The 27,847-nt window shown below is 45.5% G+C and overlaps 1 protein-coding gene across 6 annotated transcripts in view; it reads right to left on the bottom strand.

Annotated features, from left to right (window-relative positions):
• Positions 1-27,847, bottom strand: part of LOC109904515 (myelin transcription factor 1-like protein) — a 135,922-nt gene that overhangs the window by 47,649 nt on the left and 60,426 nt on the right. For all 6 annotated transcript variants that reach the window (XM_031788295.1, XM_031788296.1, XM_031788292.1 and 3 more), the window contains exons 6-7: positions 5,457-5,896; positions 2-1,141 (exon numbers count right to left, since the gene is read on the bottom strand). In XM_031788295.1, the coding sequence (XP_031644155.1) occupies positions 2-1,141; positions 5,457-5,896 (1,580 nt within the window). The remainder of the gene's footprint in view (position 1; positions 1,142-5,456; positions 5,897-27,847) is intronic.

The following is a 27,847-nucleotide window of genomic DNA, read 5'->3' as shown; positions in this document are numbered from 1 at the left end:
CTTTTATGGTAGTAGGGCTTCTTCATCCCATCATGGAGGCGGGCCTTGCGCTCCTCTCCGTAGCCATGCCGCGATTGGTGCTCCCCATGATGGTCTCCATGGTGATGATGATACCTCACCCCGTCCCTCCGAGCCGCCTCGGCAGCCATCTTGTCTCTCATGGCCTTGGCCCTCTCAGACTCAAGCGCGATGGCCTTCTCCAGAAGAGACAGGTTCCCCTTGGTCATGTCGAACACCTCCTCTGAACGGTCCGATGTCACCGACCGCGTGTCCTCGTCCCGGTCGTGGATGTGGTTGTGGTAGCGGTCATCCTGAGCGCAGCTGGAAAAGGCCTTGGAGCGCGGGCTCAGCTGCTCCTCCAGCTTCATCAGGTTGACCATGTCGGAGTAGTTCCTCTCCAGGGTGCGCCTCTCCTCCTGGCTCTGCTGGAGGTCCCCGTACCCAGGCTGGTACGGGTGGGGATGCAGTCCCTGGGTGTCCCCTCCGCCAGGGTGGTTCTGCTGCGGGAGCCCTGTGCCCGAGCGGTCAGTTGGCTGCGTCTCGCTCAGTTTGCGGGCCAGGTCAAAGCACTGGTTCCTCAGACACTCTAGGCTGCTTAGACACACCTCCTCATCACTCTCATGCAGTCCATTAGAGGCTTTACCCTGACCGTTACCACCTCCAGTCCCTCCATTACGGTTCGCTTCCCCGTTCTCCCCAATCCCGTCCTCATAGTCTCCTCCCTCCATGTTGTCAGAGAGCATAGCCCCGTGTCCCTGGGCCAGCAGCTTCAGAGAGTCCACCGTTTCCCTCACTACATCACTGTCGACATCCAGGGTCAACTCACCCTTCCTCTGAATGCCCTCCCCACCCTCCTCCTCCTCTTCTTCTTCCTCCTCCTCTTCTTCCTCCTCCTCCTCCTCTTCTTCCTCTTCTTCCTCGGCACTGTTGGAGGAGTTGCTGTTCATCTCAGACTCGGTCATGGCGCGATAGGCGGCGTCCTCTGCTATCTTCCCTAGGTTGAGCAGAGACTTGGCCACCAGCTCGTCGTAGTTCTCATACTCATCGTTGTTGTTGTCGTCCTTCTCCCCCGTCAGACCGGATTTAGGATGGCCGCCACCGCCACCGCCACCGCCGCCGCCGCCATTCATCTGATCGTGCTCTGTACGGGGAAAAAAAGAAAAACAAATGCATCGTAATCTCATTTTGCTCATTCTATTTAATGGGTTAATCAGATTTCTGGTCTTGGTCTGTTTAAATTGGATAAGGAACTCTTTGCGTTTCTCAGTAATGTACTTTCAGAGTCTTAACAGCAGCCTATAACTGAATTGTGAATCAGCACAGGATGTGGGATAAAGTGGTTTGGAAATTTCCATAGAGATGCTTTGGATGTACATTCCCGAAATGAAAGTACACCACATCCAGGTAAACTGGATCCTTTGGGTCACAACAACAAGCACATTGCTGCTCCCAGTTGATGGCTAAGTAACTGCCATAAAGCAACACGTTTTTCATTTCATCAGATTTTGTGGTGTAGTCCTTCAAATTGGAATCAGCTCATGCTTTATGTTATACATTGATTGTCTCATGTAGTGTGCCATTATGTTGACAAAATAAACAAATCCATACATTCTCCCTCTATGCTCTCTATTCCAGAAAGGCCTTTTTTGTCCAATCAACAGGATCTTTAGAATGCTTTTCACTGGCTAATTGATTCTGCAAGACAGGCTCCTAAAGGTTACTGAGCCTCTCCTGCCAGTAATGTGAAGCAGCCACTCTAGAGCACTTCCAATTGGCCCTCTCACATTCCCTCCAGCCCGTGAACCGTCAAGAGCGCATCGCATCACTCACTCCCAACCCGCCACACGCTTGGCACTTACATTCCTGCAGAGAAAAAAAACAGAAGCTTACACAGAAATATGAAATTAAATTTGATTTCTGGATGGAGGCAGAAAATCACCTGACAAATCACCTGCCAGGTTTCAACGACGTATTGTGTGTGTGAACATGTGTGTGTGAATGGGAACAATACCATAAGATAGAGACCAAAGGCGTAAACATGAAGCATGAAAGCCTCTAAGTTCCTGTATACATGAATGCGCAAACATACAAACATACATGTATACTTTACATACCGTACATGTACACAAACAGTACACCTAGACACGCACACACATACAACACATCGATATACACTGCAACAAACACACACACACACACACACACACACACACACACACACACACACACACACACACACACACACACACACACACACACACCAGGCAGACACACTGCCCGCACACACACAACCCCCAAACACACTTCCCAATCTAATGAGAGCAACAGAACATCTAGTGTGTTGAGGTGAGGGTTCTGGACCGGGGAGTCACGACTGACCAGGCACATATTTTGACAGGGGGACGCTTTCTCACAGTAACCTACCCATACCCTGGCTGCCAGAGGTTTAATTTTTGATGGTTTCAAACATGGCTCAGGAAAGCAATTTGAAGAGCAATCAAGGTACACAAAGGGGAAAGGGAAGCGAAACAGATTGAAAGGAGAACTGAGAGATTGCGCTGCTCCATATTGGCTTGGATTAACAATGCAGCGTGCAGCAGTGTGCATATATCTATTGAGAAACACAGAGCAGCCATAACAATACCACCTCCATTACAGATTGGAATCTGCCCTGCTGCCACTTCTGTTTTGGAGGATATGGGGGAAATGATAGTGGTGCATGTGGAGAGACTCGTCCACGTTTCTGAGAAGCCAAGAAAAAGGAGAAGGATAAAAAGTGTCATTTCGTCCTCCTATCTAAAGATGGCACTGTGGTTTAGGACGATGGAGAGAATCCTAAATATTCACCCAGTTTAATTAGGCCAGCGCTTTTACACCCAGTGGAATTGATTTAATTGTGCTCCTTGGGCCAAGAAGGGAAACAAAGACCATCTCTTTGACTGTGGACTCTCATGCCCAACAGAGAGACAGAGGAGGGAGGCTGACATACTAACACTTTTAGGGAGGAAGCTAGCACAATGTACTGCATCTCTCAGAGCTCCAGTCTTAATTGGACTTGAGGGCTCTGTCAGGAAGGATCTGGGGTGCGGGGGGTGAGAGGCAGAATGAGTTGTAGAGAAACCTGCCAAATGTGGTGTTTTGGCACGTCAGGGTATGGACCATACATGGGGGAGAACCTCTCACGTCCCAGACAGTCTCGAAAGCAGACACAGGCTACTGTGTTTTTTCTATATCATTTATAGAGTTCTGTGTTCAATTGGTATGTTGCAGGTCATTTTAAATAGAATATTTTACTGTATATCTAGCACAACTTATTCATGCTTATAAGCAAAGGTGGTGGGACTTCTGCTTTTGTATTTTCTCACGCAAATACATGCACCCTTACAAAATAAACTTCACATTTGCAGTTTCACATGTGAAATTTGCATTTTAAAATAGCATTTTCACATGTTTCACATTTTGAGTTTACATGTTAACACCACTTCTTCACATGTGAGGAGAATAACATGTGAAAACCACAGTTGTCGTTTCACATTTAAACAAAACTGCACGAGCGAAAACCTCAAGCGGATTGCAAGTTCACATCTGAAAATCAATCCCATGTGAAAATCTCATTTGCAGGATCACATGAAAGACAACTCCACCATTGAAAATCTCACTTTCGCATGTGGAATTGTAGATTCACATGTGGGGTTGAAATAATGTCATTCTCCTCACATGTGAAAAGATGGTGTTGACATGGCGATGTAGCAATGTTTCCACCGGTGGAATAAGGGTGACCACATCTAAAAAGCCCAAATGCGGGACAAGTGAATGATTTTGCTGGACATTCGCGGAACAGTGGACAGAATACATTTCTTTGGGGCAGGTAAATAGATCCCATTCCAATTGCATTTTAGTTACGCTGTATGAAGGTCAATGCCTGTTAAAGGGGCAATTATTTGTTGCTATATCCATTCTTGCACTTATAAATGAATGATATGTACTCATTGTTTCCTGTAGAATATAACATATAAATGCCTCATGAGCTTAGTTCAATTTTTGTACCCCATCAGAACCCAAAATATAAGCTTGTTTTACTCCAATCTTTGTAAAGAAAGCAAACGTAAACAAATACGGGGAAGCCTAAAAACATGGTTGAAAATACAATTTTGATATCATGGATAGTCCGTACATCCATAGTGTAGTGTGGATTTGAGTGTTTGCATTTCTCCAGTCCCATCCCTCAACTTTTTACCGAAACTGTGGCGGGGAGACATTTAATAGACTAATGTGTTATTATATGGTCCAATCCTCTAGCGAATGAATCCTCACCCGAAAGTATTCATAGCAAAACGAAATAATGCGAGAGCAAATTAATTGTAAATCGACGCAAAACAACAACAAAAAAAATCGTCATTTAAAAAAAATGATAACATGGTGAAGTAAAACGCCTCCTTCCTTTCTGGAATTTTCCCTTTTTGGTTATGGTACCCTGGCCTCTGCTTTTGCTGACTTTTTTCCATTTGCAACTTTTGGCACATTCATTCTAGCAACATCGCACCCTGCATCCTACTGCTGGATTGCCTCTGAAGCTAAGCAGGCTCGGTCCCTGGATGGGGAGACCAGATGTAGCTGGAAGTGGTAGAAAAAATGGCAAAAACAAATATGAAAAATGTACATGTGAAACTTAGCACGTGTCCCGAAAACACTGTCTGCCTCGTGAAAATTACATCAACAAAAAAAACACATTCACGAGTGATGGTTTAGTTTCTTTCATTGCATCATTTTGAGTCCCGATCCTCTATTTCAGGGCATTTATCTCTGGAATGAGGTGTTTTGGAGACAGGGTGTTCCCATCCAGCCCCTGTGGAGCCATTGACAAACTGCCATTTTCACAGGGTCTGTGTGTGAGAGACAGCGCCAGCACTGCTTTTAGCCTGTGACTGAGATAGCCCTGAAGGTAATGGCAAATGGCCCAAACAAACCTCAAATGACAGAACTGAGCTGCTCCCGAAGAAAATTGCCTTCGCTGCCAAACCATCTCTCTATTCCAGGTAACCAGGTTTGATCTAGCACTACAAATTCTGTTTCAGGTAGCTACAGTCATCACATAAGTCGGAGGAAAAGCAAACGCTCAAACAAACAAATAAATAAACCAGTCAAACGGATGAAACAAACAAAGATCAAAGGAATGTGAACAGAATAATATATTCTATGTTCTGGGACAGGCTTGGGATTTAGTTTGTATTTTGTTATGTAGAATTGTATCACATTTCAATTCCCAGTATACAGACAAAAGTATCAATGCATGCCTTTGTTGCCTTACTATACTGCATATACAGCATGCTGTATATTCAAGACTAACCGTTCGGCAACATAGACCATAGCAACTCAGACATTTACATTACTTTGAAAAAACAACAACATTCTAATATGTCTTGGTGTATCAAAGGGTTAAATAAATGACGTCTCACCTTGGCCATGACTCTGCTCCTCATACTCCTCCTCATACTCCTCCTCTTCTTCCTCCTCTTGTACTCCGCCCTCCTCTTCCTCTTGTTCCACCTCTACCTCCTCCGCCTCTCCCTCCCCTCTCTCCACCTCTCCTTCTTCCTGCTCCATCTGTTCCTCAGTGTCCTCCAAGTATTCCTCCTCTTCCTCCTCCTCTACCTCCTCTTCCTCATCTCCCCCATCCTCTACTCCCTCCTCCACCTCCTCCTCTCTGTCATCCATCTCCACTGTTCCGTCTGTCTCGTAGCTCTCCTCCCTAGTGGAGTTGTCCATGTGGGTTATGAGGGGTCCACTCTTGGGGTCTGTCTCCAGTGGTTCCAGTAAGGGCTCCAGCACCTCCAGGGCTTCCTGAGGCTGTCTGTCCAGTGTTTTCCTCTTCTTGGCCAGGGGGCAGCCGTACACACTGCAGGGAACAGATAAGACAGGAGCCATTAGCGCTTAGCCACCAGACCCAAAACTCCATATCACCTGGCTTAGTGGCTGGCTAGCATAACATAATACACTAGCTCTGGTGTTGACTATGTCACTGGTCCAGCACACTGCCCAGCTGGCTATTTACCGATTAAAACACTTTTGGAGAGTACATTACAAAACACAATAAAACACAACTGCAGCACAACGCCGCAAGGTGTTGAATGTTGTGACGCTTTCTTGCTGCAGAACAGATCTAAGATAAACCCATTGCTCTGCTGAAGGGCTTTGTTTTTGGCACCAGAGAGAAAGTGAAATCAACGTTTTATGAACAGAGCACTGATCGTGCCCATAATCATTCACTATTGTGTAATTACATTCTAATTGCTCTCCTTTGCTTGGTTTACAATTACAAGAGGTAGGAATTTCTTGAGATAAAGAGAACAAAGTGGTCTCCGGGCAATTCTTATTATTCTGTACGTAAATCTGTGGACTACATTTTATATACTATATTACGTAACGTTAGGATACATTATGAATGGAATAGTGTTGTACAATATCATATGAATTCTAATAGATATAGTTCATACCGGTACCCCCTGTCTATAGCCTTGTTATTGTTATTTATTGTGTTACTTATAATTATTATTATAATAATTGTCTTTATTTTGCAAATATTTTGTTACTTACTATTTTGCTAAAAGTCAGCATTTTTGGTGAAGCCTTGTAAGCATTTCACAGTAAGGTGTACACCTGTTGTATTTGGCACGTGTGACAAAGAAAATTAGATTTGATACTTCTTACCCAGGTGTACTATAGCATACAAATTGGATGATGTAACTTATCATATGTTTTGGAGGACATATGATATGTCTTTCTCTGAGACCAGGTTGCTTGTGTGCCATAACAACGAAGGATAATTATGGGGAAGAACAAAAAAAGCAAAGGTGAATTTGCGTAGCAGGATAGGTAAATTGTGTTAAGTTAATAATAAGGGTTGGGGGAAGTCCACTGGGCAAAAACTGGTTGAATGTAATTTTTTTCCCACATTATTTCAACCCAAAAATGTATCTGATGACGTGTGAAACTAATTGGATTTGTCGTCAACGTAAGGGTATTTTAATCGTACAGTTTTTTTTATAGCGCCTTTGTACTATTTTCAAAAGTATGTGGTATAATTTCACAACTCATAGTACAAAACTCAAAACGGATCATCAAAAAGGCTGTTTTTTTCCTAAACGTTAAGAACATTTTCAATTGACACACAAAATCGCACAGTAACTTTTTCCCACCAAACCGAATCAGTGTTTCATCTAGAAATACCTTTCATATAAAGTAATTGCCTTTCACAATGCAATGCTCACAATACTTTTCATATGATTATTTTCTCATTAGTTTAAATACATTTGACCTTCACTTATCCAACTGCACTTAATGGTTAATCACTTAACCGTTTGGTAAACCTATAGATGTTCAACTGGTTTGTCTGCTACAAATGGATTTTGAGAACTACAGGAATAAAACTTATGTTTGTAAAGTTACATTACATGTATGATACATGATAACTGTAATGACAACATAATGTCTACTCGTTATTGCTAATTGGTTTCACATAGTGGTAACCACAATGGTCACCATATAAAAAGGTGTGTGTGAACACTTGCAATTTCTTTCAACATGGAGCAGGACAGACAGCAAGAGAGAGGAAGAAATCAAAGAGCTCGTGGACAAGGAGCCCGTCAGAGAGGTGGGCATGGGCCCCATCAAAGAGGTCAAAGAGATGGGCATGGGCCCTGTCAAAGAGGTCAAAGAGATGGGCATGGGCCCCATCAAAGAGGTCAAAGAGATGGGCATGGGCCCTGTCAAAGAGGTCAAAGAGATGGGCATGGGCCCCATCAAAGAGGTCAAAGAGATGGGCATGGGCCCTGTCAAAGAGGTCAAAGAGATGGGCATGGGCCCCATCAAAGAGGTCAAAGAGATGGGCATGGGCCCTGTCAAAGAGGTCAAAGAGATGGGCATGGGCCCTGTCAAAGAGGTCAAAGAGATGGGCATGGGCCCCGTCAAAGAGGTCAAAGAGATGGGCATGGGCCCTGTCAAAGAGGTCAAAGAGATGGGCATGGGCCCTGTCAAAGAGGTCAAAGAGATGGGCATGGGCCCTGTCAAAGAGGTCAAAGAGATGGGCATGGGCCCCATCAAAGAGGTCAAAGAGATGGGCATGGGCCCTGTCAAAGAGGTCAAAGAGATGGGCATGGGCCCAGTCAAAGAGGTCAAAGAGATGGGCATGGGCCCTGTCAAAGAGGTCAGAGAGGTGGGCATGGGCCCCATCAAAGAGGTCAAAGAGATGGGCATGGGCCCTGTCAAAGAGGTCAGAGAGGTGGACATGGGCCCCATCAAAGAGGTGGACATCAGAAAGAGGGAGGCAGACGTCAGGGAACTGTTGTGTTTAATAAAGTCCGGGTCATCGTCGTTGACCATGTGGTAAATAGAGGCCTTACCAGAAGCTGGCAGATTAGTTCATCCCAATCTGAAGATCAACTGTCAATACGATCATGAGAACATTTCTCCAAGAAATCTGGTCTGCAGGATATGCACTATGCTGTACCATTACATTTACAGTAAATTACATATTGTAATGCATGTAAATTCACAAATCATGTTCCAGTATTCTTCCAGTATGATCTATTGACTGTATACTCTGTTCTACCCGCTGTACCCTCAGAATTGACAGAAGATCCCATGGTGGTGGCCGTGTGCTGACCAATCAGCAGGAGTGGGGCACTGGTGGAAATGGTGACGGCCAGGAATGACGTATGGCTGTCCTAAATAAAACAGGCCATTGAAGAGAACAACGACACCTTTGGCAATGTGGCATCCATCAGCCTACTAACAATCGCCAGCCTTTGGAAAGAGGCACCAGGTATCTATGAAACACATTTACCTGGTGCCTTCTGAGAGAAACAACGACCGCGTGAAACAACTGCGGGCCAAGTATGTTCAGGTACAGCACTATATACTGTATTACTGTTACTATTAATGCACATGCTACTTCACAATACCATATTGGGACTATACTGTAGAAACAACTCCCCAAAAATATATTTTTTGAACGGTGATGGTGCTTGATGCTGCTGTGAACAATCACAAGAATATCTTTGTTGATCAAGCGAGCTCCAATCTGGGCAAAACTCTGGGTCGTGGGCAGAAACTCATTGGCTAACATCTCCATGTGCGTAGCCATCTCTGAAGATGGTGTGGTAGGATGTTTTTGGATCCTACAATGCTGCACACCTCATTGTGTTCCTCATTGACATTGAGCAGTCCTTTCAAGGTGAAGAAGTTGACCTATGTCATTGTGTGGGACAATGTTAGGTTCCACCTAGCAGAGGTGGTTCGGGAATGGTTTCGGGCCCATCCCCGATTCGTGACCCTATACCTGCGCCCCATACTCTCCTTTCCTCAACTCTATTGAGGAATTTTTTTGTTCAGTGTGGAAGGTGTACGATCGCCATCCCAATGAGGTTGCCACCTTCCTGGCCATGGATGAGGCATGAGGATGACATCAATGCAAACCAATGTCAAGCTTGGATTTGCCAAAAGTTTTTTTCTGAAGACATTCACTGTGATGTGGATGAGAATTGATGGCCAAATGCTCAAGACAGGCTTGATGCAAACTAATGTGTGTTCAATTGCTTTATTTAATGTCTTACATTTGACTACAAACAGTACACCTATGTTGCAATTACGTCAACAGCAAAAATAATTGCATGAATAATTGTAGAGGATGTCTTCATTGACCACACCTTTGATTACTCATCGGAAAGATGTTATGGAAATGATACATTTTTGGTAAATCGTGTTGGATAATGTAATGTATTGCCTAAAGTGAAAACTGTCATTTACAGTACTGTAGCATATTACTTTCAGCACTTCTAAGGGAGATTTGAAATATGTACAGTATATTACATTGTTTACTATGGATTAACTGGTAGTCAAAATTACTCAAATGAAAATATATCATTATGTTGTGTTTTGGTGATTAAACCAATGTTCTCATTACATTTCACAATAAACTTCTATATTTTTTTATCAATGGTTGTGTGGTGAGAGATGTTTAAAATCCAAATGAATGCACAATGACACATTTTGAGTGAAAGACTGGCTGCGTTAGAAGTGTGACCAGTTTGGAGTTTTGTACTAAGAGTTGTGAAAATGTACCACATACTGCTGAAAACAGTAAATCCAACGACATGGTGAAATATTGTTTTCACGTTGAATTAACGCTAGTTGACAACTCAACCAAATGTAAATCAAAACTAGACGTTGAACTGACGTCTGTGCCCAGTTCTACAGCTGTCTCCGGCGTGACTTTAACAGGCAACCTTTGGATTGCTAGATGGTCACAGATTACACCGACCTCATCCTCCCTACTTTCATTTTTGTCTAAAGTAACTACACCATTAGTAGGTATCATACGTCTTGGAAGTCCTCCGAAATACGTAAAGTATGTTTCGTAGGGTTCTGAGCCCAGGCTGATTTAAAAACAAAGACAGTAAAACAAATAATCACATTCCTGGGTTATAAATTGTTTATTGAGCTGACATTGTCTGACTCTGCTGTACCAACTGCAGCTGTGTACGTTGTTGTAGGATCATCATTGGGAAAACAGAATAATCAGAGAGATAATTAATTGAATCTTGCCGAGGCACCTGGGTTTAACTGTATTCTCCTGGTCCCCTTGGCAGCAGGGGACACATTTTAATCTGATAATCTGATAATCTGTGTATTCGCCCAGACTATTGATCACAGGAGCCTAATCCGTTTCCCTCATCAAACCATGGGGAGTCTGGGGGCGATACAGGTCTCTGTGTGTGTGTGTGTGTGTGTGTGTGTGTGTGTGTGTGTGTGTGTGTGTGTGTGTGTGTGTGTGTGTGTGTGTGTGTGTGTGTGTGTGTGTGTGTGTGTGTGTGTGTGTGTGTGTGTGTGTGTGTGAACACGTGGCACCCAACCGCTCTTTCAAAAAATTCAACACGGACAGGGTCCCAATGATACCAGTGAGACAATGTGGTTTAGGTGCCAAGCAGATCAGTGCTCTATGCTGGTAGGTAACAGAGTTCCTGATACTCCTCTCTACTAAAGTGAGCTCCCCATGTCATGCACATTAGCGAAGAAGCGGTAGTGATCCTTTCCCTTTGCATAGCTAACAGAGTCAGACAGGTTTCAGGTATGCTTAGTCAACTGAGCAGTGAAATGTCCCTGATTCCCCTTTACAAAAGCCAAGAGTCTTTCTCCCTCCTCACTCAGCCCAAAATAGGTTCTAATGTGAACAAATAGAGAGAGAGAGAGCATTAAATTGAAGGTGCCGAGCAGTAAATTGATATCAGCAGTTATTATAGACGGTGGAGGCGTTTTGTCTTGGGCATCTCAGAGCGGATGTGGCACCTCTCTGAAGCCTCCACCACTTGAGGTCAGGGAGGTGCTGTTAATACATAAGCATCATTTCTTAAATTGGTGGAGAACTGGGTATTTTGGCTGACGGCAGCATGTTCACTGTGGACCTCTTAGCACTGTTTACTTGTCTTAGAATTGCGAGGGCGCACCGACTTGCTGATCTACCTCCCTCCCTCCCTCCACACACACATGTTTCCCATACACATGTTTTATCCCCACAGCCCAAAAGGAGCGGGTGCCCATCACTCAGTCAGCGTCGGGCCAAACTGGCAGACAGCCTCAATCTCAGCAGGCCCAGGGATTACTTAATAGCCTGACCCCTGCACCCACACACGGGGCCTCATTTCATTAATCTAAGCTCACACGAAAACTCATTCCCTGCCTGACAGCCCTGCAGGCTCCTGCAGGCCCTGCGCCTCTCTCCAGGGTGGGGGTTGAGGTGTGGAGGGGGGCAGAATGGGGGTTACTGAGTACTCTGATCAATAGTGCTTGTGACCAAACATTTCAAAAGCACATTAAAATGCCACTCATCCTGGCCCAGTCCAGAGCCCCTCCAAATAAATCAAGGGCGTATCCCAGCAGGATACGTACTGCCAAGCAGACAGCCTGGCGGGGAGGATAGGTGAGTGGGAGGGAGGGAGGGAGGGAGGGAGGGAGGGAGGGAGGGAGGGAGGGAGGGAGGGAGGGAGGGAGGGAGGGAGGGAGGGAGGGAGGGAGGGAGGGAGGGAGGGAGGGAGGGAGGGAGGGAGGGAGGGAGGGAGGGAGGGAGCTGTTGAAATTCATCCCTCCCTCCGCTCATCTTCTATTGCTCACCACACTCTGTCCAGCTGGGTTTTAGCAATGAGACAGTCCTTGCAATGCAGTACCCTGATAGAGGTGCTGTGTGTCTGTGCTTAATGTGCTACAGCTCATTCCATGACAGGTCTTCATGTGTTTTCACCTGAATCACTTTTCAATACGCAATCTCTGTGGTACTGCTAATTGTATTGAAACACAGCAAATGGATTGAGGTTAAAATCACTAGAACTTGTTCTTATCAGAAAAATTCCTAGATATAGAGGGGTCAATTAAACTAAAAGGGGTCAATTAAACCACAAGTGTTTCCATTGTTACATAATGTTCTGTTATACTACTACTGCAAATATGTCTCAGTTGGTCCTAAAATCCTCTCCTACTGAGAGTTCATTTCAATTTTCACCAACAACTTTATGAATGATCTCCAAATGCCTCTTTATCCCACTAATTCATGTGTTGACAACTAAAATAACTAGGATTTGACTTGTAGCCCACTCCTACTCCTGAGTTGTGAGGTTGTTGTAACTGTGAGAGGTGTGTTTGCCCCGACACAGGGAAGCCGATCACTAACCCACAAGAAGAACAGGAGCCCTCTCTCTCTCTCTCTCACACACACACACACACACACACACACACACACACACACACACACACACACACACACACACACACACACACACACACACACACACACACACACACACACACACACACACACACACACACACACACACACACACACACACACACACACACACACATTCCTCAGCTCTCTCACAGCATGACGTTGGCCACATCTCTACTGTCTCAGACCTGCTACTGCAGCCCTCTAACTGTGTCTTGCAATTATCTTTCCACAGGTGATTAAATGCCATTTAAATAAAGCTATACCTTTGGAATTGTGTCAGGAGAGGAGGACAGAAAGTTATTTATTTCCATCTTTTTTTCCTCTAGGCAGCAGAGTAGAAGTGTGTTTGGTGTGAGAGGCAGCTATCAAAGGAAAACATACCCTTGTGTAACAAGAAAGCCACTTATTTTTCCCTTGTATTTTGAGAGAGCATCCTCAAATCCACATGAGACTGGATGAAATGCATTTAACTAAAGTGGAACAAGTGGCCAGTCAAATAACGTTAGAAAAACACTCTGTCGATGTTGAAGAGAGACAAATTGGAATGTTAAATCTGGTAAGAGAGCTCAGAGTCATGAATAAGCATCCCTAATGCGTATGTGTGTGTGTGTGTTTGAGTGTGTGTGTGAGTGTCTGTGTGTGTGCATGTGTGCACTTCAAATCAACTCAAATCAAATTGCATTGGTCACATACACATATTTAGCAGATGTTACTGCTGGTGTAGCAAAATGCTTGTGTTCTTAGCTCCAACAGTGCAGTAGTATCTGACAGTGCAGTAGTAAAACGTTTCACAACAATGCACACAACTCTAAAAGTAAAGGAATGGAATTAAGAAATCTATAAATATTAGAATGAGCAATGTCTGAGTAGAATAGAATACAGTAGAATAGAATACAGTATACATATATGAGACGAGTAAAGCAGTATGTAAACATTATTTAAACAATCTTAAAGTGACTAGTGTTCCATTGTTAAAGTGGCCAGTGCTTCCATACCTATGTACTGTAAAAAGGGCAGCAGCCTCTAAGGTCCAGGGTTGCGTAACCGGGAGGAAGCTGGCTAGTAATGGCGATTTAACAGTCTGACGGCCTTGAGATAGACGCTGTCTCTCGGTCCCAGCTTTGATGCACCTGTACTGACCTCTCCTTCTGGATGATAGCGGGGTGAACAGGCCGTGACTCATGTGGTTGATGTCCTTGATGATCTTTTTGGCCTTCCTGTGACTTCGGGTGCTGTAGGTGTCCTGGAGGGCAGGTAGTTTGCTCCCTGTGATGCGTTGGGCAGACCGCACCACCCTCTGGAGAGCCGTGCAGTTGCGGGCGGTGCAGTTGCCGTACCAGGCGGTGATACAGCCCGAAAGAATGCTCTCAGTTGTGCATCTGTAAAAGTTTGTGAGGGTTTTGGGGGCCAAGCTGAATTTCCTCAGTTTCCTGAGGTTGAAGAGGCACTGTTGCGCTTTCTTCACCAAGCTGTCTGTGTGGGTGGACCATTTCAGATGTGTACGCCGAGGAACACGTTCTCCACTGCAGTCCCGTCGGCGTGGATAGGGGCGTGCTCCCTCTGCTGTTTCCTGAAGTCTACGATCACCTCCTTTGTTTTGTTGACATTGAGTGAGAGATTATTTTCCTGGCACCTCTCTGCCAGCTCCCTCACCTCCTCCCTGTAGGCTGTCTCGTCATTGTTGGTAATCAGGCCTACTACTGTTGTGTCGTCTGCAAACTTGATGATTGAGTTCGAGGAGTGCGTGGCCACGCAGTCAGGGGTGAACAGAGAGTACAGGAGGGGACTGAGAATGCACCCTTGTGGGGCCCCTGTGTTGAGGATCATTGAAGTGGAAGTGTTGTTTCCTACTTTCAACACCTGGGGGCGGCCGGTCAGGAAGTCCAGGACCCAGTTGCACAGGGTGGGGTTCAGACCCAAGGCCCAGAGCTTAATGATGAGTTTGGATGGTACTATGGTGTTGAATGCTAAGCTATTGTCAATGAACAGCATTCTTACATAGGTATTCCTCTTGTCCAGATGGGATAGGGCAGTGTGCAGTGCGATGTCGATTGCATCGTCTGTTGATCTATTGGGGGCAGTAAGCAAATTGAAGTAGGTCTAGTGTGTCAGGTAAGGTGAAGGTGATATGATCCTTAACTAGCCTCTCAAACCACTTAAAATCAAATCAAATCCAATTTTATTTGTCACATACACATGGTTAGCGGATGTTAATGCGAGTGTAGTGAAATTCTTGTGCTTCTAGTTCCGACCATACAGTAATATCTAACAAGTAATCTAATCTAACAATTTCACAACTACCTTATACACACAAGTGTAATGGAATGAATAAGAATATGTACATAAAAATACATGAATGAGTGATGGCCGAACAGCATAGGCAAGATGCAGTAGATGGTATAGAGTACAGTATATACATATGAGATGAGTAATGTAGGGTGTGTAAACATTATATAAAGTGGCATTGTTTAAAGTGACTAGTGATACATTTATTACATCAAATGTTCCATTATTAAAGTGGCTAGAGTTGAGTCAGTATGTTGGCAGCAGCCACTCAATGTTAGTGGTGGCTGTTTAACAGTCTGATGGCCTTGAGATAGAAGCTGTTTTTCAGTCTCTCGGTCCCAGCTTTGATGCACCTGTACTGACCTCGCCTTCTGGATGGTAGCGGGGTGAACTGGCAGTGCCTCAGGTGGTTGTTGTCCTTGATGATCTTTTTGGCCTTCCTGTGACATCGGGTGGTGTAGGTGTCCTGGAGGGCAGGTAGTTTGCCCCCGGTGATGCGTTGTGCAGACCTCACTACCCTCTGGAGAGCCTTACGGCTATGGGCAGAGCAGTTGCCCTACCAGGCGGTGATACAGCCCGACAGGATGCTCTCGATTGTGCATCTGTAAAAGTTTGTGAGTGTTTTTGGTGACAAGCCGAATTTCTTCAGCCTCCTGAGGTTGAAGAGGCGCTGCTGCGCCTTCTTCACCACGCTGTCTGTGTGGGTGGACCATTTCAGTTTGTCCGTGATGTGTACGCCGAGTCCCTGCCACTTCATGATGACAGGAGTGAGTGCTATGGGACGATAGTCATTTAGTCATTTAGTCATAGTTCAATTACTTTTGCTTTCTTGGGTACAGGAATAATGGTGGACATCTTGAAGCAAGTGGGGACAGCATACTGGGATAGGGAGAGATTGAATATGTCCGTAAACACTCCAGCCAGCTGGTCTACGCATGCTCTCAGGATGCGGCTAAGGATGCCGTCTGGGCCGGCAGCCTTACGAGGGTTAACGCGATTAAATGTCTTACTCACGTCGGCCACAGAGAAGTAGAGCCCACAGTCCTTGGTAGTGGGCCGCATCAGTGGCACTGTGTTATCCTCAAAGCAGGCGAAGAAGGTGTTAAGCTTGTACTTGAGCAATACATTGGTGTCTGCGACGTGTCTGGTTTGCCCTTTGTTGTCCGTGATTGTCTGTAGTCCCTGACACATATGTCTCGTGTCTGAGCCGATGAATTGCAAATCCACTCTGTCTCTGTACTGACGTTTTGCCTTTTTGATTGCCTTACGGAGGGAATAACTGCAGTGTTTGTATTCGATGGTTCGCGCTTTTGCCATGGTTCGCGCTTTCAGTTTTGAAGCAAATGCTGCCATCTATCTACAGTTTCTGTTTTGAGTAGGTTTTAATAGTCACAGTGGGTACAACATCTTCTATACACTTCCTGATGAACTCAGTCACCATTATTCTCAGAGGCTACCTGGAACATATCCCAGTCCGCGTGATCAAAACAATCTTGAAGCCATAGATTCCAATTGGTCAGACCAGCGTTGACTAGACCTTAGCACGGGTACTTCCTGTTTGAGTTTCTGCTTATAGGAAGGGAGGAGCAAAATGGAGTCGTGATCAGATTCCATGCGTGTGTGTCTGTATGCATGTCTGTATGTGTGTAGTCCCAGGTGGGTGACAGTGAGTGTGTGAAGGATTGTGACAGTGTTACACAGCAGCTTTATTAGTAGTCATATTAAAGCCTGTTCACAGCGGGGCCGAGACTTTGCCACTCATTAGCATCATGTGATATTTGTCTCCCTGACACTGGGATGAGACTGCTGCTGCACTCACTTAGCTTTAACTCTCTCTCTCTCTCTCTCTCTCTCTCTCTCTCTCCATCACTCTTATACCTCACACTCACTCATACTCTCACCTCTCTCTCTTCGTCTTTCAACCATCCTCTCTCCTTCTACCTGAGTTCTCCCTTTCTACCTCATCCCCTGTCCTCTCTCTCTCTCTCTCTCTCTCTCTCTCTCTCTCTCTGTCTCTGTCTCTGTCTCTGTCTCTGTCTCTCCCCTTCTTGGAGGAGTGTCGTGCACCTCTCGCTGTGCCCCTATCTAACAGGATCTATAGGCACGCGTGGCAGAGCGCCGTCTCCATGGTGATATCCTCCAGAAATACAACAGGGATTTGCCATCCTCGCACACAGGCGTGAAGCTAGTCAGAGAGAAATAGAGAGTGAGATGGGGGATGGAATAAGGGAGAGAGATGGAATGGGAAGGAAAGCGAGGGGGAGAGGTGGAGAGAGAGAAAGGTAATTGAACGGAGATAAAGAGAGTGAGAGAGAAAGAGACAGAGGGAGAGAAACAGCAAGAAGGACAACGAGTGTGAGAGAGAGAGAAAGAGAGAGCGAGAGGGACAATGAGTGCGTGAGAGAGAGAGAGAGAGAGAGAAAGAGAGAGAGAGAGAGAGAGAGAGAGAGAGAAGGAGAGGGACAACAAGTGCGTGAGAGAGAGAGAGAGAGAGAGGGACGGCGAGTGTGAGAGACCCGACAGTCTTCTCCCCTCCAAAGAAAAGAACAAAAGCTGTGTGGTTCAGGCTAACTGTTCTCTTGCTTCTTAACATGGCACTTTCACTAGTAAAACCTCCCCAGTAAATTAGAGCTCATACAATGTGATATCTGAATAATACAACACACACACTATTGTATCATTTGTAAACACTGCCATTACAGAGGTGGTATTGTAAAACATCAATAACACCAAGTCCCTAGTGTCTTCCACTGCAGCGTTATGGGCTGTAACAGGAGACAGCCGGTGCAGTAGAGTGAAGAGAAAGCCAGAGGAATCAAACCCCTGCAGATACCCAGCTCCTATCATCAAGTCAGCCTGACAGGCAGCCCCAGTGCCTTCCTCTGCCTCAGCCCCTTACCTAGCCTCTTCTTCAGCACCAGTCATTGCCTCTTGTCCTTCAACCTACCCTTGCCTTTACCCCTACCCCTGCCCATTGTCCCAGACCCAGCCTCAGCCATGCCATCGAAACCTGACAGAATGACACTGTAGCCTGTCTACCAACAGCCCTATGGGTGCTCCCCACCCAGCCCCAGCTCCTTATCCTCTACCCCAGGAGCACAACCAGTAGCCCCATAGCCTCTCCTAGGGTCCCTCTAAGGCATATCACCCCCATCAGACACAGATGTGTCTGTCTGTCGGTCTCAGGCCCAGTGATCATGGCCTCAATGAGGGGATGGAGAAATAGGGCTCCAGGGGGTCTAACACATTCACATCCCTGGGACTGACCAGAGGCTATAGCTGCCTATTTATTTTAATTTGATTTATTTTACCTTTATTTAACCAGGTAGGCAAGTTGAGAACAAGTTCTCATTTACAATTGCGACCTGGCCAAGATAAAGCAAAGCAGTTCGACAGATAAAACGACACAGAGTTACACATGGAGTAAAAACAAACATACAGTCAATAATGCAGTATAAACAAGTCTATATACAATGTGAGCAAATGAGGTGAGAAGGGAGGTAAAGGCAAAAAAGGCCATGATGGCAAAGTAAATACAATATAGCAAGTAAAATACTGGAATGGTAGTTTTGCAATGGAAGAATGTGCAAAGTAGAAATAAAAATAATGGGGTGCAAAGGAGCAAAATAAATAAATAAATAAAAATTAAATACAGTTGGGAAAGAGGTAGTTGTTTGGGCTAAATTATAGGTGGGCTATGTACAGGTGCAGTAATCTGTGAGCTGCTCTGACAGTTGGTGCTTAAAGCTAGTGAGGGAGATAAGTGTTTCCAGTTTCAGAGATTTTTGTAGTTCGTTCCAGTCATTGGCAGCAGAGAACTGGAAGGAGAGGCGGCCAAAGAAAGAATTGGTTTTGGGGGTGACTAGAGAGATATACCTGCTGGAGCGTGTGCTACAAGTGGGAGATGCTATGGTGACCAGCGAGCTGAGATAAGGGGGGACTTTACCTAGCAGGGTCTTGTAGATGACATGGAGCCAGTGGGTTTGGCGACGAGTATGAAGCGAGGGCCAGCCAACGAGAGCGTACAGGTCACAATGGTGGGTAGTATATGGGGCTTTGGTGATAAAACGGATTGCACTGTGATAGACTGCATCCAATTTGTTGAGTAGGGTATTGGAGGCTATTTTGTAAATGACATCGCCAAAGTCGAGGATTGGTAGGATGGTCAGTTTTACAAGGGTATGTTTGGCAGCATGAGTGAAGGATGCTTTGTTGCGAAATAGGAAGCCAATTCTAGATTTAACTTTGGATTGGAGATGTTTGATATGGGTCTGGGTCTGAGAGTTTACAGTCTACAGTTTACAGTCTAACCAGACACCTAAGTATTTGTAGTTGTCCACGTATTCTAAGTCAGAGCCGTCCAGAGTAGTGATGTTGGACAGGCGGGTAGGTGCAGGTAGCGATCGGTTGAAGAGCATGCATTTAGTTTTACTTGTATTTAAGAGCAATTGGAGGCCACGGAAGGAGAGTTGTATGGCATTGAAGCTTGCCTGGAGGGTTGTTAACACAGTTAACACAGCCTATCACCATCACTGAATCCATTAGTCCATCTACAGACCGCCACAGGGTTATACACACCAGTAAAACAGACTGTATGGAGGGAGTGGCCAGCATAGGAAATTACTTTGGTAGATGCATCTCTGTTGATATAAATAAGATCATTTTACAGTTTCTATATGGGGTGGACTAATCAGGCCTATGGTTCTACTCATGTACTGTATTGCACCCATTTGTCATTCCACGGCTAAATTCACTCCTGAATCACCCAGGTAAGGATCCTCTCCACTCACATAATTACTTCAATCAATCACTTCAACATGGGGAGAGACACAGAGAGAAGCTGCAGAGCCCTGCGGCCATCTTGGAGAAGGTTTACCCTCCCCATCTACTCTATCATTCTGTATTAACTCCACTGGGTTTGTTACATTAATGGAGTTCATACTGCAATCATATCATGTCACAAATGTTTTTGAAAGTTATTTTGAGATAGGGTTCAGACATGCACAGAGATGGCCATACCTATTCACCAGAGCCTCAGTCCATCTAGGATTAGCAGCACAGAAAAACACGAGTGAAATGAACAAGGCCTAAAATATCACTGGCCCACCATCATAGCACAGGAACTGTGCCATTACTCACCATCTGAAATAACTAGTGTACAGTTCTCTACCTAAGATCCAGCTTCACTTCCACCCACCCAGCCTTTAGTGTCTGCTGCCATTAGTGACTGGCTGCTGTGACTCTGCCTGTTCTGTTGGCTTGTTTACTGGGCCTGGTACATTTCCCCAGCGGAGACAGGGGAGGGCCCTTGACATTGATGTAATTTAGTTGGCAGCCGTGCGGAGGGATGGCAGGCTAGGGGGCTGGGGGCTGGGTGCTGGGGGAGATAGTTAGGGGGTGTGGGTGTGTAGGAGGTCAGGATGTGCCCGGCCCGGAGAGGAGATTGAGGGCCCTATAAGCCTCTGACTGGCATGCGCCCCCTCGCTCCTCGTCACAGGTCCCCCTGGCATGCTGCTCGGCGCTGGGCTCGCTACACATGATCTCTCATTCCCTTTGATGTGTTTCCAGCGGGGGAGGGGGGGACAGGGAGGCTGAGGCAGGAAGCGTAAACACCACCTGTTTACCACACGCTAGCTAACGCTAGGCTAGAGCAGCGCTAGGTACTGGAGCTAGCCTGACTGATTGTCATAATAACACACCACTAAACAAAGGGGAGGAAAACACAAAGGGGAAAAATAAACAAGTGGCAGAGGAAGAAAGGGAAGAGGGGGGATAGATGAGAGCGGCAGAATATATCAGAGGGGCGAAGTGAAATGTGTTTGAAGGTATCTTTATGTTATGTTTTATACATAAAAAAAAAGATTTGCTTATTACGAACAACATGCTGTAGGAAAAACGGTGCTGTAGTTGACGGAAAACCAAGGGAAGCTGACTCCATCATTGACTATTCAATAATGGCAGTGGTTACACGAAACAAAGAAAAAACAAGCAAATGAAATATACTAACTAAGATGATCACCGTAAAAAATATGGAACCCTAAAATAGTCCCCACAGAGCCAGTCCACAGAGCCAGTCTACAGAGCACTGGCCACTCCTACATGGAAGCTGATTCTTCACCTCTATTCGTTCTGCCTCACACTCACCCGCTCCCTCTCTTACTGGAAAATAAAGCTGCCAATTAAATATGGAAATGTCCATTCCAGCGCCAGATACCTCACAGTGGGGGGTTGATTGTATGGAGGGTGATTTTTCAAAGGGAGGTGGCATTATGATTAACGTGACCTTATCTGTATTTGCACAAGGAGGCAGTGGGAGGGGGGGGGGGGGGGGCTGCGCTGAAGGGGCGGAGGGGGGGCTGCGCTGAAGGGAGCGGAGGGGTTGAGGGCTGCTTGTTCACTACACCCTGTTCTCATCCCTTTCTAAGGTCTTTTGCCCTCTCTCTCTCTCCATATCCTATTTCTCTACCGTTCCCTCTAACTCTTTCTCAATCGCTCTACTTTCCTCTCTCTCTTTTCCTAACAACACACCTCTCCCTCTCCTTCCCTCTCCCTCCCTCTCCCGCCCCCTCTCCCTTTCCCTCTGCCAGGCTGCTAGGTGAAGTGTTCCTGTGTCGCCCCACCACTACCTGGCTCCATTCCAATGCTTTTAGTGAGTGCTATCTGCCAAGGCATGAATAATACAGCCCCAAGGCTGGCGGAAGGCTGGCGGAATCCAAATGAGCTATACATCAGGAAGAAAGCACTCGACTTTAGCTCCAGAACACGCTCCCACCAAGACAGGCAATTACTCAGCCCCAGCTGCAGCCATGGCAATCACTACCACAACCCCTGAACCCCTGTACCACCCCTGTACCCTGCCACCACCCACCATCCCAACATCCCCACCCCAAAACAAGCACCCTTCCCCTCCTCCCCCTCACCATTGCATCAAGACCAAAAAGAAGACAAACACACAGATATATTTATATAATATATATTCATAACAACTGATAAAGAAAGAAATTATGCAGATATTGGAAAATATGCATGAATATTATTATTTTGCTCTCAGCTCTGTGAGCAAAGGTTTTGTTTTGCCTCAGTGTATCGTAATGACTTTATTCTAGTTGTAAAAGGAGGTCTGTGGGTGGCTGTGGCTATGAGAGCACCACAGAGACAGTTTATGGAGGATGGGAGGGTAAAATATTCCATAGAGACCCCAGCCAGATGTACTTTCCTCAGGTCAGACCTACGACACACCACCACCTCCACCACCTCCACCACCACTGAGCTACCCTACGGACCACATTACTGAATCAGTTGAACCACTTAATCATTGCTTATCTATAGGTAGACAATGTCTATAAAACACCAGCCCTTAACACTGTGACAGTCACCACCCACCGTAACGACACACACATATACGGGCACCGCGTATATCAGGTATATATGACACCTATATGGTGCATGTCTTATCAGCTAGCATTGAGGCATGAGTAAGTAAGAGCGTGAACCTATCCATCATCGGCCAATAATTTGTTAGCGTGGGATGTAATTACCGTGCGCTAGGCAACGGCACATCTCCCAGGTAGGGATAGTCACATAGGCCTGGAGGGATTGAACAGTGTTTTAGTATGCAATGTGTATCCTGTCAGCCTGCTATCCTGCCTTCCAAACATGGAGGACGAGGAGGTAGGGTGTGAGATAATGAGGTATCGTTAGTGAGTATCTACAGTGTCTTATTAACTAATAATAACAGCAGTCCTTTGTTTGTTACCTCTGCTGCCATCAATTATTCACACTTCACAGATTTACTCATCATTCATTTATGAAGCATCTTGTGCAGCCCAGAAACTAAATGCCACCCAGAACCAAAACATCACTGTCAGAAAGAGAGAGTTATGTATGTGTGTGTGTGTGTGTGTGTGTGTGTGTGTGTGTGTGTGTGTGTGTGTGTGTGTGTGTGTGTGTGTGTGTGTGTGTGTGTGTGTGTGTCACAGTGAGTATTGGTATCTCAGAGGAAACCATGTGGCCTATTTCTCTTTTACATTTGGATGCATGCATAGGAACGTTTTCACATGAAGTAAAAATACTGGAAAATGGTGGAGTGTCACAAACAAACCACTTTGACTCAATAGCTCTACCGCCATTACAGTTCTAACTCCATTCAACTTCCTGATTGTGTTAGTGTACAGCCTGTGAGGTGTCAGAGTGGGGCTCCCGAGTCCAGTCACACGGCCGTTACTCTGTCCTTCCACACACTAATTGGGCTTTATAGCTTCTCCATACTTCACCCCTTCTTAGAGGGGCTGACAAACAGCCTGGACTGAACCGAGAGCATTTATCTGCCTTGATGACCCCACAGGGACCTGAAACAGGTTTACAGACCATCCCTCCATACCCCTCTTCTATCTGAGTGACGGAGGAGGTGTGAGAGGCAGCTAGTTAGAGGATGTTCAGTTACATGTTATACTAGTGCCCTGCTCCACCATTTAGACACAATGGTGGGACACAGAAGGATATCGTCTGTACCGTCTGTATTTCAGGCTTATGTTCTCTCTGGTGAAATGATTTGCTTTGAGTGGCTGCTCAGGGAAGATTCCTGCTCTGGACTATGAAGAAACCGATGTTAATGGATGTGTGTGTGTGTGTGTGTGTGTGTGTGTGTGTGTGTGTGTGTGTGTGTGTGTGTGCATGCCTTTTGAGAATGTACCTCTGTGTGTGTGTGTACAGTATACTTGGTAAAGACAAAAGACACACAGATCCACCCTCTCACATGAAGGGTGTGAGCTGTGGATTTCCTCCCTCTCTAGGGATCTCACAGGAGGGGTGTGAGACCTCTCAAAGTCCTCTGGTCCTCTGGGGCTCTTCAGACCGCACCGCCTGTTATTGGAGGTTCTCCGAATCAGAGAGGCAGACAGGCACTCGACGTGTGAGTGTGTGTGTGAGCTCGTGTATGGAATGTGTGTGGGAATGTATGTGTTTATTACTAGCTGTGTGAAGAGGTGATTAAATGGACTGTACTGTATGTGCATACATTTTCTAAATGTGTATTAGTGAATGATTGCATATGACTGATAAACACTATGTGAGAATAATGAAATGTTAATAGTGACTGATTAGGAATGTGTATCTAATGACTTCATGCTGAGTCTCATCACTCCATGAAATCTGTGTGTGTGAGAATGCACCTGTCTGTGTGTGTTTGAGAATGTACCTGTGTGTGTGTGTGTTACTTAGTATGTATGTCAACAAGCTCTTAGAGTCTCACCGCAGAATTAGATGTTCATCCACACGTCACATTTTGAAGTTGCTCCAAACATCGAATTACTAAGTGTTTTTGACACCCTGGGTTATATGCCATTCATCAGATACTTTTCTTCAAAGCGACCTACAGTCATGCGTGCATACATTTTACGTATGGGTGGTCAACTAATCAAACCCACTATCATGGCTTTACAAATGCCATGCTCTACCAACTGAGTTTAGGATAGGGTTTGGGATAATGTTAAAACATTAAGGCTAGGTATTCAATCAAAATGGTTAAATTAAGGGTTAAGGTTTGGGATAGGGTCAAAACAAAAAAAAGAAGAAAATGTGTTTCCACCACTGGGATTGAACAGGATACCTTCTGATCCGGAGTCATTGGATTAGGGGTTAAAGTTTGGGATAGGGGTTAAAACATAAAGGTCAGGCATTCATTCCGAATGGTTACGTTATGGGTGAAGGTTTGGGATAGGATTAAAACAAAACCACCACTGGGATTAAACCTTATCCGGAGTCATGGGATTACTGGATTATTCCCATCCACAACGCGCTAGCAAAACCCAAGCCTACTTGATGGTAATATCCCTCACAATTGCCCCTATCCATGTCCCCTCTATCCAGGACATGAATAGACGTCCAATTTCGGAGTCATTCTTGAGTGATCTGCCTGGTGTGTTACTCATATCCTCTCATCTTCTATGTGCTCTATGGACCCACACGGTTCAACCTCTGCCTCTCATCTCACATCCATTCTTCATTCATCAGCCCTCCCTCCCTCGCTCTCTCTGAGCCAGAGGTCCTTCCTAAGGTGTAATTTAGCTGCCACTGCTCTGTAACTCCAGTCGTGGTCCAGAGGGGCTTGTTCACCCCCGACACCACAGACACTATCTGTCAATCAACCTTCCAGACAGTAAGTGGGTTCAAAGTGAGAGTCATTATTAAGTATGGCCTGAGTGGGCGGGATCTACTGCCCTGCCTTGACCCCTTGGCATGTTCACACCATAAAAAAACCCTGCTTCGTTTTTTTCTCACACATAATTAACGTGTGATGGAATTTTCACAAAAATTCAGAGGAAACAGAGAGAGGGAAAATAAACAGTACATATTTTCTAGAAAATAGAAGAAAATAGAAAATACCATTTTGATTGGATTTCTTATGGGTAGTGGCAAAGGAACTCCCATCAAATCCCTGGATGCCATGTTAACAGCATCAGCTATGAATGCTTCGTCTAATAGAACATTGTCTAGTGATGTTTAGTCACACCAGGCGTTAGAGAAGCCTGCTGTAGTCCCTCTGTCTTAATAACCCCAGCCAGCCAATTATCTACCAGTGTTGAGACTTGATGAGAGTTGACTAATCTAAAACGGCTGGCCAAGCTATACTGCCATGGGCCTGTTATTGCCATCCAATATGCCTACCCCATTAACCTCCACCTTAAGATAAATCTGTTGGAATGACATTATTACACTTGATCAGCTCCATGAACAAACCCCTGGCCCTGGAGTTATATAACATAGAGATCCATTGAAGCCCAGTTATTTCATACACAGAGACTATATTTAAGGAATCTGATCTACAACACATATTTAGAAACAAGTTACAATGCAATGCCAATAGCATCAAACACAAGTTTGAAATTGTATTTATTATGGATCCCCATTAGCTGCTGCTGAGGCCGCAGCTACTCTTCCTGGAGTCCAACGGCTGGCCATGCCTTCCTCCTGGCTACTCCAAACCCGGCCAACAGCTCCCCCCCCCCCCCACAGATACTCGCCCAAGCCTCCCCAGCTTCTCCTTCACCCATATCCAGACAGCATATGTTCTGAAAGAGCTGCAAAACCTGGACCAGTACAAATGAGCTGGGCTAGACAATCTGGACCCTCTCTTTCTAAAACTATCCGCAGCCATTGTTGCAACCCCTATTACCAGTCTTTCGTATCGTCCGAGACCCCTAAAGATTGGAAAGCTGCCGCGGTCATCCCCCTCTTCAAAGGGGGTGACACCCTAGACCCAAACTGTTACAGACCTATATCCATCCTGCCCTGCCTTTCTAACGTCTTCGAAAGCCAAGTTAATAAACAGATCACTGACCATTTCGAATCCCACCATACCTTCTCCGCTGTGCAATCCGAGACGGTCATGGGTGCACCTCAGCCACGCTCAAGGTACTAAACGATATCATAACCGCCATCAATAAAAGACAGTACTGTGCAGCCGTCTTCATCGACCTGGCAGACTCAATAGCCTTGATTTCCCTGATCCACCTCTACGCAGACGACACCATTCTATATACTTCTGGCCCTTCTGGCCCTTCCTTGTACACTGTGCTAGCTAACCTCCAAACGAGCTTCAATGCCATACAACACTCCTTCCGTGGCCTCCAACTGCTCTTAAACGCTAGTAAAACCAAATGCATGTTTTTCAACCGTTTGCTGCCCGCACCTGCACGCCCGACTAGCATCACCACCCTGGAAGGTTCCGACCTAGAATATGTGGACATCTATAAGTACCTAGGTGTCTGGCTAGACTGTTAACTCTCCTTCCAGACTCATATCAAACATCTCCAATCCAAAATCAAATCGAGAATCGGCTTTCTATTTTGTAACAAAGCCTCCTTCACTCACGCTGCCAAACTTATCCTGTAAAACTGACTATCCTAACAATCCTCGACTTCGGCGGTGTCATCTACAAAATAGCTTCAAACACTCTACTCAGCAAACTGGATGCAGTCTATCACAGTGCCCTCCATTTTGTTACCAAATCACCTTATGCCACCCACCACTGCGACCTGTATGCTCTAGTCGGCTGGCCCTCGGTACATATTCGTCGCCAGAACCACTGACTCCAGGTCATCTATAAGTCTATGCTAGGTAAACCTCTGCCTTATCTCAGTTCACTGGTCACGATAACAACACCCACCCGTAGCACACATTCCAGCAGGTATATCTCATTGATCATCCCCAAAGCCAACACCTCATTTGGCAGCCTTTCCTTCCAGTTCTCTGCTGCCAGTGACTGGAACAAATTGCAAACATCGCTGAAGTTGGAGACGTTTATTTCCCTCGCCAACTTTAAACATCAACTATCTGAGCAGCTAACCGATCACTGCAGCTGTACATAGTCCATCTTTAAATAGCCCACCCAATCTACCTACCTCATCCCAATACTGTTTTTATTTTATTTACTTTTCTGCTCTTTTGCACACCAGTATCTCTACTTGCACATCATCATCTGCTCATTTATCACTCCAGTGTTAATCTGCTAAATTGGAATTATTCGCTCCTATGGCCTATTTATTGCTTACCTCCTCATGCCTTTTGCACACACTGTATATTGACTTTATTTTCTCCACTGTGTCATTGACTTGTTTGTGTCATTGGCTTGTTTATTGTTTACTCCATGTGTAACTCTGTGTTGTTGTCTGTGTCACAATGCTTTGCTTTATCTTGGCCAGGTCACAGTTGTAAATGAGAACTTGTTCTCAACTAGCCTACCTGGTTAAATAAAGGTGTTCTCAACTAGCCTACCTGGTTAAAGAA

The sequence above is a fragment of the Oncorhynchus kisutch genome, linkage group LG14 (genome assembly GCF_002021735.2).
Source record: "Oncorhynchus kisutch isolate 150728-3 linkage group LG14, Okis_V2, whole genome shotgun sequence".
In the NCBI taxonomy this organism is placed as follows: Eukaryota; Metazoa; Chordata; class Actinopteri; order Salmoniformes; family Salmonidae; genus Oncorhynchus; species Oncorhynchus kisutch.
Note: the sequence above shows the minus strand (reverse complement) of the source record. Positions and strands in the feature narration are given on the sequence as shown.